Source organism: Nipponia nippon, unplaced genomic scaffold (assembly GCF_047370975.1).
Source record: "Nipponia nippon isolate SJK-2023a ecotype South Korea unplaced genomic scaffold, ASM4737097v1 scaffold_11, whole genome shotgun sequence".
NCBI classification, from domain to species: Eukaryota; Metazoa; Chordata; class Aves; order Pelecaniformes; family Threskiornithidae; genus Nipponia; species Nipponia nippon.
In genome coordinates this window covers 27660228-27676747 of record NW_028262302.1, presented here as the reverse complement: position 1 = coordinate 27676747, position 16520 = coordinate 27660228, and the positions used below count along the sequence as shown (strand labels likewise).

The 16520-nt window shown below is 53.4% G+C and overlaps 1 protein-coding gene across 4 annotated transcripts in view; it reads left to right on the top strand.

Annotated features, from left to right (window-relative positions):
• Window positions 1-15153, top strand: part of LGALS3 (galectin 3) — a 28458-nt gene extending 13305 nt beyond the window's left edge. The window contains exons 1-7 of one of the 4 annotated variants that reach the window (XM_087748097.1): window positions 11506-11606; window positions 12716-12762; window positions 12897-12919; window positions 13239-13562; window positions 13786-13874; window positions 14076-14244; window positions 14887-15153. In XM_087748097.1, coding sequence (XP_087604223.1) covers window positions 11521-11606; window positions 12716-12762; window positions 12897-12919; window positions 13239-13562; window positions 13786-13874; window positions 14076-14244; window positions 14887-15042 — 894 coding nt within the window. In that variant the 5' untranslated portion in view covers window positions 11506-11520 and the 3' untranslated portion in view covers window positions 15043-15153. Of the gene's footprint in view, window positions 1-9883; window positions 10057-11505; window positions 11607-12715; window positions 12763-12896; window positions 12920-13238; window positions 13563-13785; window positions 13875-14075; window positions 14245-14886 lie in introns of those variants that run through there. The other 3 variants (XM_087748094.1, XM_087748095.1, XM_087748096.1) reach the window with 3 other exon arrangements.
• The last annotated feature ends 1367 nt before the right edge of the window (window positions 15154-16520 follow it).

Here is a 16520-nt window from a genome sequence, read left to right as displayed (position 1 = left end):
GCGAGTCGCCGGTACCTGGGTGTCCGTGCCGCTTGTGCGCGGGCAGGGCTGGCAGCACCGCAGGTTGTGGGGTGATGAGGGGGATAACGTCCGGATAGACGTGATGTCTGCGTGCTTCACTTCGCCCTGGGTCCGATTTTCCCAAATACGTTTTTGAGGTGTAGTTGTAGCGGGAGGATTATAATTCTTCCTTTGCCCTCACAATTCAGCAGAATTTGAGTTAACCCATTGAGCTGATAACAGCAAGGTAAAACTATCTTTTTTTTTTTGGTCGCTCTTGCCTGCAGCATCTCTCGGGTATGTGGGAAATCCAACGTTACATCTGCGTGCGCCGAGGCAGTGTGCTGTTGAAAGCAGATACTTCTGTGTCAGAGATCCGCCCATTGTTCAAGTTGACTCATTTCATGACGGCGAAGGCAGAAGACTGGGGACTTTGTATCCTCTGTGCAGCAGATCATAAGTTATAGTAAAGTTAAGTTACAAGTTACACCTAGATAAGGGATAGTCAATGCACTAGTACAAACATTTCAGTTCTGTATCACTCTCCAAAGGGCACCCTCCCTGTTAAATGAGGGGTTGAGGTAAAACAGCGATACCCGTGTTTCTGTCCCTGCTCTCATGACGTTCAGCACGCCTTCGGCTTTCGTTTCAGTCCTGAGTCTGTTGTCTGCACAAGGTCTTACCTGTTCTTGCCGACTCATGTTCTTGTGGTGATTACAGGAGGGAATTCTTGCAGCGTTTAACCCTTAAACTCTTGCATCAAGCTGTACCATCAACCGCCAAATTTGTTTCTCTTGGCAGTAATGATGGCTTCAGTATGCTCTCCCTACCTCCTCCTCCTCTGCCACCACTCCAGTTCAACCAGTTACTTCTCTGATACAATCCCATGTGCGTAGAATCACAGAATGGTTTGGGTTGGAAGTGACCTCTAAAGGCCATCTGGTCCGACCCCCTGCCACGAGCAGGGACATCTTCAACCAGAGCAGGTTGCTCAGAGCCCTGTCCAGCCTGGCCTTGAATGGTTCCAGGGATGGGGCATCCACCACCTCTCTAGGCAACGCCTTGCAGTGTTTCACCACCCTCATCGTGAAAAACTTTTTCCTTGTGTCAGTCTAAATCTCCCCTCCTTTAGTTTAAAACCTTTACCCCTTGTCCTGTCGCAGCAGGCCTTGCTAAAAAGTCTGTCCCCATCTTTCTTGTAGGCGCCCTTTGGGTATTGAAAGGCCTCAATCATTAGGTCTCCCTGCAGCCTTCTCTTCTCTGGGCTGAACCCCCCAGCTCTCTCAGCCGCTCCTCACAGCAGCGGTGAACGGGACCGCGGCCTTGGTGAGGAGACGCTTGTGTCAGGCTGTTTGTCAGCGGGAGGAAGCTCGTCCAGCCGAGGAGCTGGAGCACGTGTACGCGTTTCGTTTCACGCCCTGCAGAGGAACTCGTTCCTCTTGAGCTAGAGAGGGATCCCAGGGAGGATGAGATCTTTAAATTATTAAAGGTTGGATCCTGGGGGGAGGTTGGGTAGAAGTTGGGTGCCCTGCTGTGCCTTGTGCTGTTACGAGCTGTTGCTGAGAGACATTTAGGCTGGAGCTGGCATCCTCGGTGTGAAATGGGAGGAATTATTTATAGTTTAGGTTTAAAGAGGAAAACTTCCTGCGGGTGGTGGAGACCATATTCTAAAGCAAACACCAGCTCGTATTGCTGCAAAACTGGATGATGGCGTGAGTTTAAGCAAGAGAGTCAGACCAGCGATATGGAGAAACTTTTCCAGCATGAGGACAGTCAGGCATTGGAGCAGGTTGCCCAAATTGATGCAGTCTCCATCCTTGGAGGGTTCAAAGGCCGGCCTGGATGAAGCCCTGAGCGGCCTGGGCTGAGCTCAGAGCTGGCCCTGGGCTGAGCAGGGATTAGGAACCTCCCGATGTCCCTTCCCACCAGAATCACCCCATGACTCGAAAGAAATTTGCTGCTCCGTGTCTGATTAAAAGCAAACATGGAATTTATCCCTTCTTTAAACAAATTCAGAAGGTGACGAACGACTACAGATTTCATTTGCGACTTCTTGGGCTTCCTCTGGCTAATGAATGCAGCGTTGTTCTGGGGTAGACCTATGGCTTCTGGTGGGAACCCAGTACGTGCTAACGAGGGGTGATCTGTCGGCGTATGCCGTTTTACGAAGCTGTTAAGGGATAATGAAAAGTAAAACTGTATTACGGTGCCTTTTCACAAGAACGTGCTTAATTTGCATGATGTGAAAAGCTTTATATAGTGCTTTATATGATAGAAATTGTTCAAAGGGGTTTTGAAGCCTGTGCTTTCTAATTTGCCTGTATTCCCTTCAGTTACAGGGCAACACCCTCCAGCACAGAGAAGGTGGCAGAATATCCTATTTTAAGTTTGCTTAGAAGTGGGAAGAATTAATGCTTTAATATCCTGGTGCTTGTTCTCGCTGCGTGTTGGGCTGTGTGAAGTTCGTTGGCGCTCCTCAAGGAGACAACATCGGAGTTGATCATCTTGAAAACTTTTTAATACGGGCACTTCGAAGTCTTAGCAGCTTCTGCTTCACGCTTTCGTGTTTGCATTTCAACCTTGATGCTGTCCCCGTTTTCCCGCTCAGAAAGCCGAGCGTGTGCAACGCCGCATAGCCTGGAATACGGGGATGATGACGTGGAATCACAGAACCGTTTAGGTTGGAAAAGACCTTGAAGATCATCGAGTCCAACCGTTAACCCAGCACTGCCAAGCCCACCACTAACCCATGTCCCTAAGCACCACATCTCCCCGGCTTTTAAATCCCTCCAGGGATGGGGACTCAGCCCCTGCCCTGGGCAGCCTGTGCCGGGGCTTCTATGATTCTGTGACCTGGAAAACTCAAAGGAAAAAGTGGAAGGGAAAGGCCAGGCCATTCATTACATTAGTAAATATTTACAAGGAAACCCACAAGAAATATAATTTAAAGGATCAATCTGATAAGAATCAGATATTCCTCTGTTACAAATGTCTTGATTCATCCTACGCTCATCGGGTGCGATAAGGAGTAACAGCGTGCGCCCCAGCAGGGACACAGCGATCACGGCTTGCATTAAGTTATACGAATTGGCTTGATAACATCTTCCGGAGTTTAATTTACTTTGTGCAGTAACTGATTCTGTAGGGAAGGTTAACAGCACGGTAACAGGCAGGTTCTCTCAGTCAGATAAACCTGAAGGCCAGCTTACCGTACCGTACAGCGGTGGATCCGAGCTGCCGCTGCCCGCCTCGGCTGGATGCTCGCCTGCTGCTCTGTACCGGCTGTCAGGGGAAGTAGCTGCTAAAAAGAGAGCTGCTGTGGAGTGACACCGAGCAAAAACCGCTCTCAGGGGTTCAGATTAAAATCAGATGCTGGAAAAATGAGCCCACGGCTGTTGTGTAAAAGCAAAGCCCTCTGGTTTTTGGCGCTGGGAGCTGCGTATCCAGCGTCCCGCTGCCATCAGAGGGCAGCGGTGCTGCTCCCAGCCCTCCTGGCCGCCCTCCCCTTGGCAAACCCTCCCGGCCAGGGAAGGCCGGCTCTGCTATTGCTTATTTTTAGCATTGAACTTGATAAAACCAGGGGAAAACCAGCGACATTGAATGACTTACAGTGCTGTTTGGGAGATGGCGTTAGAAGTTGCATCGTTGCGCAGACTGGTATTGGTTTGCCTTGTGCAGGGCGAAGGACAAGCGCGCCGTGTGCGAGGGGTCCGTCGGAGCCCTCTTTAGTGCAAGGTTTCACAGGAGAACCAATTCCCCCGCTCTGCAAAAATCTGGTATGTAAAGCAGTGCAGCAAAGAAGGAAAGCCTGCTAACCTGCCCGGGACTCACAAAGCTCCTCCCTTTCCCATCTCTTGTCTCCTGAGCTACGGTAAAAGCCACAAATTGCCACTGTAATGAAGGTCCGAATTCATCAGGGTGGTTGGTATTGCAGCTGCCTTTCTGCTGGATCTGGCTGAGCTGTCCTGCCTTTCCTTGGCATTCCCGGCTCCTTTCCCACCCCGTACGTTCAGTGCGGTATCACACGGGGCTTTTGCTCTCCTTCTGGAGCACCTTGCCCGTGGCAAAGCTGTGCCTGGGCCAGCTGGGGGCTAGAAGCCCCCGGGGCCAGGTTGGCTGGGTGAGCCCTCCCCGGGCCGCCTGGATCTCCTGATGCTACACCCGAAGGGACGACAGGCTCCCGCCTTGGCTTCGGCAGGGGTAGGCTTGAACTGATCCCCCCCCGTATCACAGCGCTCTTCCTTTCGGCTTTTTAGGCTGGATTAGATTTCTGCAAGGTTCTGCATGTTTGGGCGAGCACGGCCAAGAAAAGCACTGGGACCTCCTCTTTTTGGTGGCAAGAAGCCATGGGGGTCTTTCACCCCATCTGCACGGGTATTTGGGATCGCTGTGGGGATTTCCCATCCGCTTATTTAATAACATACTAGGATGAAGGACCTTCCTTAAGGGCCCCCGGGCAGAGCTTGCTGCAGCAGCGGCGGCAGAGGTAGTTGCTCTTAAGTTCAAAGCCAGTGAGGTTTTGAGGACTTTTGTAAATCTCTATTGACACAAATTGCTGCAAGACTCGTTTAGCACTCAGAAAGCAACTTAACGCTCAGATCGGCATGTCAAGCACAAAGTGCTTCTCATTTATTCATCTTTAATAATATAAAAGCTTCAAACCGTAGCATGGTTTTGCTCATCTGCAGCATCAGCATTAGGAGCTGTGCGGAGCTTTCTGGGGGTGGACTTGCCGTTCTCCTGGCACTGACTGAGCAGGAGGGAACTGGATGAGCTGCAATTTCGTGCCGGTACTCTGTTTTCTAGAAGGAAGCTGCAAAGGCAGGAGGTTTGCTTTGTGCCTTATAAAGAGAGAATAAAAGGGAGCAAGTCCAGACTTGCTCGTCCATGCGAAGGTACACGTGAGCAGCAGGGATGGTGCCGCGAGCATCGATGTTCTTTATCTGCTGCTTTTGCTTTCTTTACCATCAAACTTGAGTTACTGAAGGTCTCACCCTTCTCTGCGTTGAATTTTTCGCTGGCGCTAGAGCAAGGCGATGTTTGGGGGGGACTAATGCAGCCAAGGAAGCTCTCGAGTGAGCCGTCTCCCCGAAAAGGGCTGTAGGAGGAGGAGCGGGGCTGTTGGACGCTCTGCAGGAGGCAGTTCTCAGAAGTCCTGGGAGGACATCGCGTGAGCCTGGCAGGCCACGGAGGAGAGCCCCGTTGCCTGCTTTTGCTGCGATGCTCTGTTTTATTGCTGCGGGGAGTCGGAGGTGACTCAGCCGCTGGCCGGCGGGGCTGAAGCTGAAGTGGCAGCTCGGGGAGGTGCAACGTGGGGCTCCGCAAAGGCATCTGTGGCACCCAGAACCTCATTCCTGCCTCTGAGAAAGGAGGTGACGGTGCTGAGGTTCCCGTTCCCCAGCCTGGGAGGTTGCACGGGGAGGAAGGAGAGATGCTAGTTGGATTTAGCACCCTGGGACTGCGCCGAGCATGGCCTCGGTGGTAGATCCGCAGCCCAAAGGTTGCACGTGATGGTTGCTGCCAGCCCCACGCGCGCGTCAGGCCACAGAAATCACGAGACTGATAAAATGATGCGGATGCGCGTCGTTCTGCTCCGTGAAGGGAAGTGGCTCTCTTGTGCCATCGAGCTTCTTGCCCTCGAGATTGATGTCCTTCCCATTAATTTAACTTCAAGAAGACAAGAGAGAAGCAGCTTTCTATTTATTAATTTCCAACAAGCGGTTTGAAATTACTGCTTTAAAGTTATTTATAGAGATAGATCGCCCGTTGGGGTGGGCTCTTTTGCCTCTGGGAGACTTGGGAGACACAAGAACAGAAGAGGCAGAGGACATTAACTCCTGATGTACATCAGCGTAGAGTAAAGGGTACTGGGACCGAGTAAAGGGTTGGTAATTCTGAGTTGTAATTGCAAACTGTCATTTATATATATTTTTTTTAATGTGTGTATATATTTTTTATGTATAAAAACTTTTTTTTTTAAACTGTTCTTCCAAACAAACCAACCCTCAAGCCTTAAGCAACCCAACTCAGCATCCGCCTGCCCTCTCCTGCTGCTCCAGCCCCCTGCTCTCCTCTCGCCTCTGCTCACTCTCCTGGCTTCCAGCATCCAATCCCCATTAATTCATTTTTTTATCTACTCAGTCTTGTGCCATTCTTCAGCTTAAATGGTTTCTTTTAAACTCCCATAGTATGTAGTTAATTAACCCAATGGTAAACATCGCCGTGATGCAACCGCAGGCAAGCCCCTCAATGAACAGCGCTCGATAGATGGTGACACCCAAGCTATTGCAGAGCCTGACAAAGGTTATTGCTAGAGAAAAATGTTTAATAACATGTGTTGCTGTATAGCGTAATGGTGCCCGAGTGTCTTGGGCACCCAGAGTTGGTGGGTGAGTTACTCCCAGTCCTCGACTGAGCCCGTAGTGGGACTGAGCTGGTTAGCTCGTCGCTGGCCTTATTGCTGATGCCCCTTAAATATCACTTGGCTCTTGCATGCTAGCAGATAACTGCTGGGCATGTTAAAATGGGGAAAGTAAATTGTGTTTAGAGGATGTGTTTGGCCATGGTGAAGGGCACGTCAGAGAGTACATCACTAAAAAACGGCAGGACCTGACAGCCGAGCCGCCTGCCCGGGTCCTCTGTCTCTCCCACCCCTTGGCTTTGCAATTCGGGGCTTTAAATTGTACGTGGTACCAAGCAGCCGTCCATTTTACATTAAGACTCTTGAAAGCAAACAGGATACTTAGAAGCACTTAAAAAAAGTCCCAAACCCCACGTATATGCCTATTTCTGAGAAATGACTCTTTTTTTAACCCACTTGTGAAAAGCAGCCAGCCCAGGGCTGCAGGGCCGTGCAGCACGAGGCGTTGCAACGCCGCAAGCGAGCGCTGTGACTTCTGTCTCCGACAGAGCCGGCGCGTTCACATGCTGCCTTGCTCACCCGGTGCTCTGGCAATAAACCCAGCTGCTCTCTTTTTTCCCTCCCGAGAGGCAAAACCAGAAAATGAGAGTCGCCGCGTCTCCGTGTCCAGCCGCGTGAGTCACTCCGGGATGACTGGGATGCAGCGGAGCAAAGCGAAATGCGGACGTTTTGCAGCTCTGCGTGCGAAGGGCTCTCAGCACCCACCCCGCGAATGCCAAAGGGACGCTCCCTCGTCATCCTCGCTGCTGCTCGGTTGGTTGAAGTGAAGGAATTAGCTCAGGTTTTGAGTCGTGTTTTCGCTTTTGGTCAAACATTTTTTTTAACACCATGTTGCCTAACTGGAAGCACAAAGCTTATGGCATTGGAACTGGAAAAAAACCAGGCAAACCTTTTCAGTAAATGTTTGGAGCCTTCGAGTGAAATCCTGAAAATAGCAATACAGGTTTTTCATGAAAATATCTCGTGCCAAAGGTGTTTGGGGGGGTCTCAGGGAGGAAGGGAAAAGGGGGTGCACTGAGGAGTGAATACAGCCTTATCTGGGAAGGCAGAAGTCACCGGTACCTGCTCAAAAACCACTTCGTGCACGTCGCTTTAATCAACCCTACGAAGATGTGCTCTGCGCATGTGCACCTCGAGTCACATACTCTCAGCAAGGCTGTGTTTCAGACAGATGCTGGCGCAAGGATTTGAAGGGTTGTTCTGAGGAGCAGTGAGCTCCTGCTTGTGTTACAGGCTTGGGAAGCTCCAGATACTCATGCAACCCACCAGGGATCCTTTAACATTCCTGATTTAAATCCTCCCCAGGTCCCTTTGCCCTATAACATCCCCAAAGATATGGCGGTATCTATTTACGGCGGGGAGGTTTGGGTGCTGCGAAAGGCAAGGGAAGCAGCGCTCCCTGTTTGAGTATTTCCCTGAGCGGAGCATCCCGTGGGGACCGCTCCCTCGGGCATCCCTGGCATCGCTCATCGGCCTACAGCATTTTTGCATGCTTAAGTTTGGTCTGAATCCCCGTGACAAGCATTATACGAAGCTGAAGGATGCTAAAATCCAGGCTGGTGCCCCAGTAGGGAGGAGCTGCCCTCTTTTGAAGCCCAATCTTTTAGATAAGCAGAGATGAACTGAAAGAAGTTATACTAAAATTCATTAAAACCAAACTCAACAGGTTTTTGCCTTTTTTGCAGTATCAGCTGCAGTATCAGCTAAGCTGTTTAGTTCAGCTGCTGCCTTAAAGATGTAGTTTCTATGTCTTTAATGACACCAATTAAAGTGTGTGTCCCTCAGTAACCTTTGGTCAGGCCTGAACTGGTCAGGCAGTTGGACTGGATGATCATTGTAGGTCCCTTCCAATGGAAATTTCTCTTCTCTTCTCTTCTCTTCTCTTCTCTTCTCTTCTCTTCTCTTCTCTTCTCTTCTCTTCTCTTCTCTTCTCTTCTCTTCTCTTCTCTTCTCTTCTCTTCTCTTCTCTTCTCTTCTCTTCTCTTCTCTTCTCTTCTCTTCTCTTCTCTTCTCTTCTCTTCTCTTCTCTTCTCTTCTTCTTCTTCTCTTCTCTTCTCTTCTCTTCTCTTCTCTTCTCTTCTCTTCTCTTCTCTTCTCTTCTCTTCTCTTCTCTTCTCTTCTCTTCTCTTCTCTTCTCTTCTCTTCTCTTCTCTTCTCTCCTCTCCTCTCCTCTCCTCTCCTCTCCTCTCCTCTCCTCTCCTCTCCTCTCCTCTCCTCTCCTCTCCTCTCCTCTCCTCTCCTCCCATCTTCTCCCTTCCTTCCCTTCCTTCCTTCCTTCCCTTCCCTTCCCTTCCCTTCCCTTCCCTTCCCTTCCCTTCCCTTCCCTTCCCTTCCCTTCCCTTCCCTTCCCTTCCCTTCCCTTCCCTTCCCTTCCCTTCCCTTCCCTTCCCTTCCCTTCCCTTCCCTTCCCTTCCCTTCCCTTCCCTTCCCTTCCCTTCCTTCCTTCCCTTCCCTTCCCTTCCCTTCCCTTCCCTTCCCTTCCCTTCCCTTCCCTTCCCTTCCCTTCCCTTCCCTCCCCTCCCCTCCCCTCCCCCCTCCCCTCCCCACCCCTCCCCTCCCCTCCCAGCAGCACTCTACAGCAGATCACAATTTCAGCATTAAAATGCACCTTTTTCTTTTCTGTTGCTTTAAACTGTGAAGTCAAGTTGAGCAAACAGGAGATGATTCACCCCTAACCCACAGTAAAATTGCGCTTATTGAAATTATAGCTGCCGCTCACAGCTTTCCAGCGCCGGTCCTCTGCCGGCCTTGCCGCGTCGGGTGGAAAGCAAAGCTTTTCCAGCCTTTTTTTGAAATTTAAAAGCAAATTTGTGTTTTACTGAGCTACCATAAAGCTTGGGGGATAGAGCCCCCATTTAAAATAAATAAGAAATAAATAATAAGAAAAAATATAAATAAATAAATAGATGAGCTATAAAATAAAGAATAAAATGTGTGCTCAGCGCTGGGCCCCTCAGCCCAAGGCGGCCATGGAGGGGCTGGAGCGTGGCCAGAGCAGGGCAGCGAGGCTGGGGCAGGGGCTGGAGCCCAAGGCTGGGGAGGAGCGGCTGGGGGAGCTGGGGGGGCTCAGCCTGGAGAAGAGGAGGCTGAGGGGAGCCCTCATCGCTCTCTGCAACTGCCTGAAAGGAGGCTGGAGCCGGGGGGGTCGGTCTCTTCTCCCCAGTAACAAGCGATGGGACGAGAGGGAACGGCCTCAAGCTGCGCCAGGGCAGGTTTGGGTTGGGTATTGGGAAAAACTTCTTCCCCCAAAGGGCTGTCAGGCCCCGGCCCAGGCTGCCCAGGGCAGGGGCTGAGTCCCCCCCCCGGGGGTATTTATGCGGTGGGCTTGGCAGCGCTGGGGTAACGGTTGGACCTGATGATCTTAAGGGTCTTTTCCAACCCAAGCGGCCCTGTGATTCTCTGGGTTTGTGCCTTTCCCAGGGCGGGGGGACCCGGGGACGCTCCGGGACCCCGCCGGGCCGCAGCCCCCGCCTGGCCCCTGCCCCTGCCCCCGCCCCGGCCCCGCCCCAGCCACCGCCTCCCGCCGCCCTCGCCCGTGGGAGCCCGGCCCGGAGCCGCACCGGCAGCCGCGGAGGGCGGGTGAGTGGCTGCGTCCACCCGCGGGGGTCCCGAGGGGGAGCAGCAGCGGGGCTAAGGCACGTCTTGCCTGGCAAAGAAAGGGTTAAGCGTGTCCCCGGGGGGGTCCCGAGGGGGAGCAGGGGGGATAAAGCAGGTATTGCCTTGCAAAGAAAGGGTGGGACACCCGTGGGAGTGGGAGGTGGGACGGGGGCAGCTGCGCCGGGGGCTCCGCGGTTCCTAAGAGCAGCCGGCGAGCCCAGAAAGCGCTGGCTGGCTTTGGGGAATGCCGGGGAAAACGGGGGGACGGTGAATGTTATGGCAATCTAAGGGTGTTTGCACCTCGCAGGGTGCTGGGGTAGCCCTGCCCGTGCCCCAAAACCCACGCAGGGGGGTGGGAGTGGGTGTCGGGGCATGGGAGGCTGGAGACACCCCAGCAAGTGACAGCAGGACAGCACCGAGGGGGAGCGGGGGCTTTCCCAGCCAGAAGCAGCGCCGAGGGGAAGAAAAAAAACTTCTATTTCTTCCCCAAATCAAAGTTTTTCCACTTTACATGAATATAGGAAAAACTTGGGGGTTTATGGAGGTCTGCCCCGGGGTGTCCCCGCAGGCGGTCGCCCGTCGGGTCGGTGGGAGCTCACAGAGCTGCCGGGGCGAGAGCAAGGGAGTTCGAGTTCGGCAGCCCCAATGGTGTTGGAAAGGCACCTCTGAGGGCTGCGGGTGGGAGAAATCCCCTTCCCACACCCGTGACAGCCGGGCTGATCCCAAATAACCCCCTGGAGCGTTTCCAGAGGGAGACACGTCCGAGAGCTGCACCCCTGCGGTGGCAGAGAGAGGACGGGGTGGCCACCAGGCTCCAAGCTCGGCGGCACCATTTGGTGGCAGAGGAATGGTGGGTTTTAAAGGCTTTGGTTACAAATATCAAATCGCCCGTCCTGGGCCTGGCAGAGACACGAGACTCCTGCCACGCCGTCCCGCCGGGGCCGAAGCGGTAAGAAATCCACGCAAGGGAGGAAAATTGCTTCTCCCCGAGGTTTTGCAGGGAGAAGGGGGGGAGCAGGCGGGACCCCTCGCCGGAGCAGCACAAACCATCGGCAGCCGCGTACCTGTGGCTCGACCAAACCCAGCCCGGCTGGATCCGACCCCGGGGCGCCTGCGGGAGCTGTGTGCGCGCCCTCGGCCTCGCTCTGCAAATCAACGGCAAACCCAAGGGCTTAAAAACCCCCCAGAAGGCAAATAAAAGCTTTGTGAGATACGGGTTGTTCCAACAGCCTGCGCTTCTGAATGCTGGTTGAAAGACTGGCTTAAAAATCCTGTGGGCTCAGGGGTATGAATGTTTTGCAGGGAAAGGGGTTATTTGTCGGCTGTAAAAACTTGGGGGTTTTGTTATTCCTGAGGCAGGGCAGCCAGATTTGCTGTGACCTTGGTGCATGCAAATGTTTCTTTCAAAGAGCATTTTCCTTCTGTTTGCAATTTGGAATTTTCCTTTTCTTTCCCCATTTCTGCCTCTCCCCCCCCTTTTTTTTTTCCCCCTCTCTTCTTTTATGAATGCTCCCTTTGACGGGAGGAATCCAGCTCAGGGCCGTGGCTATTCCTGCATGCAGGCAGGTACGCGTTTGGCCCTGCTGCGGCAGAGCGGCTCAGTGTGGGCTCGTAAAACTTGTAAAGTGGCTTTTATCTGCTGGCCCGGAGTGGCCGGTGGCACGTGTGTCCCTCCTGCCGTGCCCTCCATGGTTTGCACGGGGGAAGACAGGGGACCTCCACCCGTGGGTGCCATCCTCCCCTCGCCTCTCCAGGCCTGCCGCGAGCGTCCGTCCCGCGTCTCGTGGGGTGGCTGCATGTCCCCCGACGTGCTGTGCTGGTTTTGTAGTCCCCCGTGCAGCTCGTGTTTGCTGCTGCGGCCTCCTCCGGGGATTTTTTTTATATTAAATCTTTTCTGGGGTGATGCCTTGGGGATGGGGAAGCGAGTAACGCTGGCTGCGGCGGGCGTGCGGGACAAAACTGCTCCCATGACGCACATACTGCGTTGCTCATCCCACAGAGCAGCTCCGCTCCTTCACACGCCTTTGCAGGGGCAGAGCGTTGTCGCCGGGCCCCTTCCCCTTGCGCAGAGCCCGCGTGGGTGTGGGTGGCACCCGGGGTCCCGCACAGGCAGCCGGCACCCCAGCCGGGGCAGGGAGGTGGCCGTGTCCCCCCTCCGCACCGCCGTCCCCCCCCCGTGAACTAACCGGGGCGACGGCGGAGGGCTGGCTGCAGAGTGGGTTTGCTGAAGGCAGAAAGAACAGCTCACGGCGCTGTCCTTTTGGTTTTTTTCCCTTTATAAAACGTTTTTTGAGGCTGGAATAAATCTTCCTGACTTCTGAGCACAGCAGACCTGGCACGGGCCTTTTGTTGGGGAGATCAAATGCAGAGGTCCACGTTGACCCGTGGTTCTTGGAGGAGGAGGGTGCTCGTGTGGTTTGCGATGCTTCCCTGCGAGCAAAGAGCAAAAACCCGGTGAAGACCCGTCGGGAGGCTGGAGGGAGCCGAGAACTCTCGGGGCAGGGCAGCACCAGGTCCCCGCGGTCCGGGGTCCCCTCTCTGCTTGACACCAGCCGCGTTGTAAGGCTAACGACGGCGTGGCACGAACATCAACCCCCGCCGTGGCCGATTTCATCCGGAGGGTGTTTGGGCTGGATTCACCCCCAGGGCCATGCAGGCTGCTCATGGTGGTGACTTTATTTCTCCCGCTGGGACCAGCCGAGGGTTTGTCCTGCGGTACCGGAGCTGCCGGCTCTGCCTGGCGGGTATGCGACAGGGACTTACCCACTTCCAGCCCGTTGCCTCTGTAAACTGTAACTCTGCTCAAAAACCTCTATTTTTCAGATGGCGTATGTTAAAAATGACCTAAGCATCCTTTGTCTTTTTTTTTTTTTTTTAGGAAAAATGTCAGACGCTTTCACTGTAAGTATGGCTTTCTTTAAAAAAAAAGCTGGGGTGGTGACTGTTTAATTGCCTTGAAGCAGGAGCCTTGGGCAGGGGTGGGAGCACGGCTTCGCTAACCCATGTAATGCCCCAAATCCGCTCCAGTTGCATCGGCATTTACTGGTTTTCTGGAAACCTCAGCCCAGAGGTACTCAGCCCCCCGCCACTGCTTGGGAGCAGCCGAGTGCTCGCCCTCGGCGCACGCTGTAGGCTACAAAAGCTGGGGGTTGGAGGACACAACCGGACCCCGGGATTAGTGTCACCCACGTAACCCTCCTCCTCTCCCCTCTCTCCCCAGTTATCCGACGCCTTGCCCACCAGCAACGACCCCAACCCCTCGGCCCCCCCACCCCAAGGCTGGCCCGCCTGGGGGAACCAGCCGCCGGCTCCTGGGGGGTTCCCGGTGTACCCCGGCCCTCCGGGGACCTATCCTGGCTCACCAGCACCACCGGGGACCTATCCTGGAGCAGCGGGATTGTATCCTGGAGGACCGTACCCAGGAGCACCCGGAGCATTCCCTGGAGCACCAGCAGGAGCAGGGCCGTATCCTGCCCCGGGACAACCGCCCAGTGGCCCTGGATTTGGGCCCCCTCCTCCGCAGGGGGGACCGGCTCCTCCAATGGTAACGGCTCCATCATATTATGCGGGTTTCTGTGTCTTCACTGCCTGATTTTGCTTGGCCAGGGGAGGGACCTGGGGCTGGCTGTCCCCGGGGGGGGTGACATGGGTTGTCACTGCGTCACAGGGCCGCCCCGGTACGTTGTCACACCGAGAGCCAGCCCGCGCCCGAGCATTTGGCTTTGGACGTGGTTTTCTGCTAACACCAAACCCCTGTTTTCTTCCAGAAAGTCCCCTTCGAGCTGCCACTGCAGGCAGGACTCGTCCCTCGGCTGCTCATCACCATCACAGGGACCGTCAACCCCAACCCGAACAGGTACCGGGGGTCCAGCACCCAGGGCGGGGGGTTTCTGTGGGGCACTTGCTTTCCATTCCTGAATAACACCTACCTGGGGTAAAATCAAATATGACACAAAATAAATGTGCAAATGCAAAAAATGAGGTCTGTGGGGGGGTTTTCTGCCAGGTTGCTGCTACTTCTGGCAAAAAAGCAGCGGACCCATTATTGCCTTTGCAGGTTTTCACTGGATTTCAAGAAAGGGAATGACATTGCCTTCCACTTCAATCCCCGCTTTAAGGAAGACAACAGGAAAGTCATCGTCTGTAATTCAATGTTCCAGAATAACTGGGGAAAGGAGGAGAGGACAGCTCCTAGGTTTCCCTTTGAAGCTGGAAAACCCTTCAAGGTACGAAAAAACCCACTCCAAGTCAGTCTTAACGCCCGCAGGGCGCGCCGGGAGGGTTTGGTCAGGGCTGTGTAACAAGACTCGCTTGGACCTTGGTGCCTTTGCACAGGAATCGGCTCCCAGAGGTGCTTTTGGGGCAGTCACCCAGCACAGCAGATCCACGGCGCCTTCCCTGCACTTCTTATCCTTGCAGGTCCAGGTGCCCGGTGTCTAAATTTTGTTATTCCCATTTATTATTAAATCCACCTTATTTATACTGTTGTTCTGCCGTGGTTGGGCAGGTTTCTCTAAAGCATTTCCCCCGTTAGCAGCCAAGCTCTCTTCACGAGCTTTTTCTCCTGCAAAATAGGTTCCCCGTTTGGTGAGGACTCAGCTCTGGCTGTGTGAACCGTACAGTGCTGCTTCTTGAAAATACTGCCGTAGTCGCAAGGAGACAGAAACTGTGGGCTAAAACATGAAGGAGGAGGGGTACAGCAGGGCTTTGCAGAAGGCGAAGGTCACCGGTGTTTTTGCAGCCGAGAGTTGCTGCACCAGCTCGCCCGCATACCACCGGTCTGGACTCAGCTGGTAGCAGCCTGTAGCCGGTGCCAGCCTGCTCAAATCCGTGGCTTAAAAAATCTCTTTTTGGGGTTTTTATTTCAGCTCCAGGTCCTTTGCGAGGTGGATCACTTCAAGGTAGCGGTCGACGATGCTCACTTGCTGCAGTACAACTTCCGCGAGAAGAGGCTGAACGAGATCACCAGACTCTGCATTGCTGGGGACATCACCCTCACCAGCGTCATGCCGACCATGATATAACTTACAGTGCTGTAATTTTAATGCAAACTTAGCGCTTTTAACACGGCTGTAACAGAAGTGCCTTCTTACCTGAATATTTTGAGGTAATAAAGCATACTTTGACAAGTTAAATTCGTGTTCGGTAAGATCTCAAAAGACACAACATCCTCCAGCAAGCCAAGCTCAAAAGTGGAAGTATCCGAATTCTTGCTGTGGAGACAGAGCAGCTCTTTGCCAAAGGATGACGACTCTGAGCCGTTTGATTTGTATGGAGAGGAGGACTTGGGAAAGCAGCCTGTGGCATCCCGCCGCTGCTCCTGCGGCCTAGGGCAGCAATCTTCAACCCCAGCTTCTCCGAGTACCCGGCAGCAGTCAGTAACTTGGTATTTTTAGCCTCAGTTGCTCTGCTAGGTAGAGCAGTTATTCCTTTTTCACTAAAGGAATCAAAAAAGCACAGCAAAGTTCCCCCCGCCGGGGAGGAGGAGTCGCCTGATCGGGCTTGTGAAGGGGTTGTGCGTAACGCACAGAAGCGTCGCCTCCCTGAAGTTGTCCGCTAGGAAACAGTGGGAAACAGGGAATACTCGAGAGCCTCCGAGCCTGACCAGAACGAGGTATTTCAAGCAGGGGTTCAGAGCTGGAGGAAGTAAAACCTCTGCCCTAGGCCGTGGCTAAAAAAGTTACCCCTCTCCGTCGTTCCAAAGGCCCATTCTGCCTATTTGGTGGCCCAAATCAGCCTGTCCTGAACGCGCCTCCCTCCCAAGGGAGATGCCGTTTGTACAAGCGTTACGTACGCCACGGAACAGGTCACGAGCCTTGTGCTCCTCTCCCCTTGTCACGTCTGTGTGAGTCAAGACCGGTTTCAAGGGTGGGGAGGCTTATTGGCAAGTTCACTTCATGAGTCAGGCTGGTTAAAAAAAAAAAAAAAATAAAGTGAGTCATTCCCCTGGTCTTGTCTGCAAAACAAGAACTGCGCAATAGCCGGTACGGAAGTTTCCAAGGATCTCTTTGACATGTCTCCTACTCTTTTAGAACAGTCACTTCATTGATACGCCAAGTTACAACGAGCACAGTGTTGAAATTTCCAGCAGATGCAGTAGCCCAGCCCAGCCCGCTGCTAACATCGGCTTCGGCGTATACGGCAGATGTCAGAAATCCCTCGTTACCACTACTCATTGCCCAGGGTTGATGACTGAACAGAGCAGGCGAGTCATTAAGAGCTGTCTGTTTGAAACTATCCGTGTAACTGGAGTTTAGTAATGAAGAAAGTCGATTCCAACACAGTAACACCAACTCACTTTAGCTTCCTCTCTTTATTTCAGTGTAATCAGTACGCAGCTTCCAGGTTAAATTTTAAGGTGGACGAGCTCCCCCAGCTGTAGTGGCACTGCTTTCTGCTGAGGGACTGGAATTACCTTTGCTTGGTTTAAAATAAAGGCTAGTGGAAGAACGTATTACACTAAGGTCACCATTACAAGAAGAAGCCCAGTCAGGTATTTGTT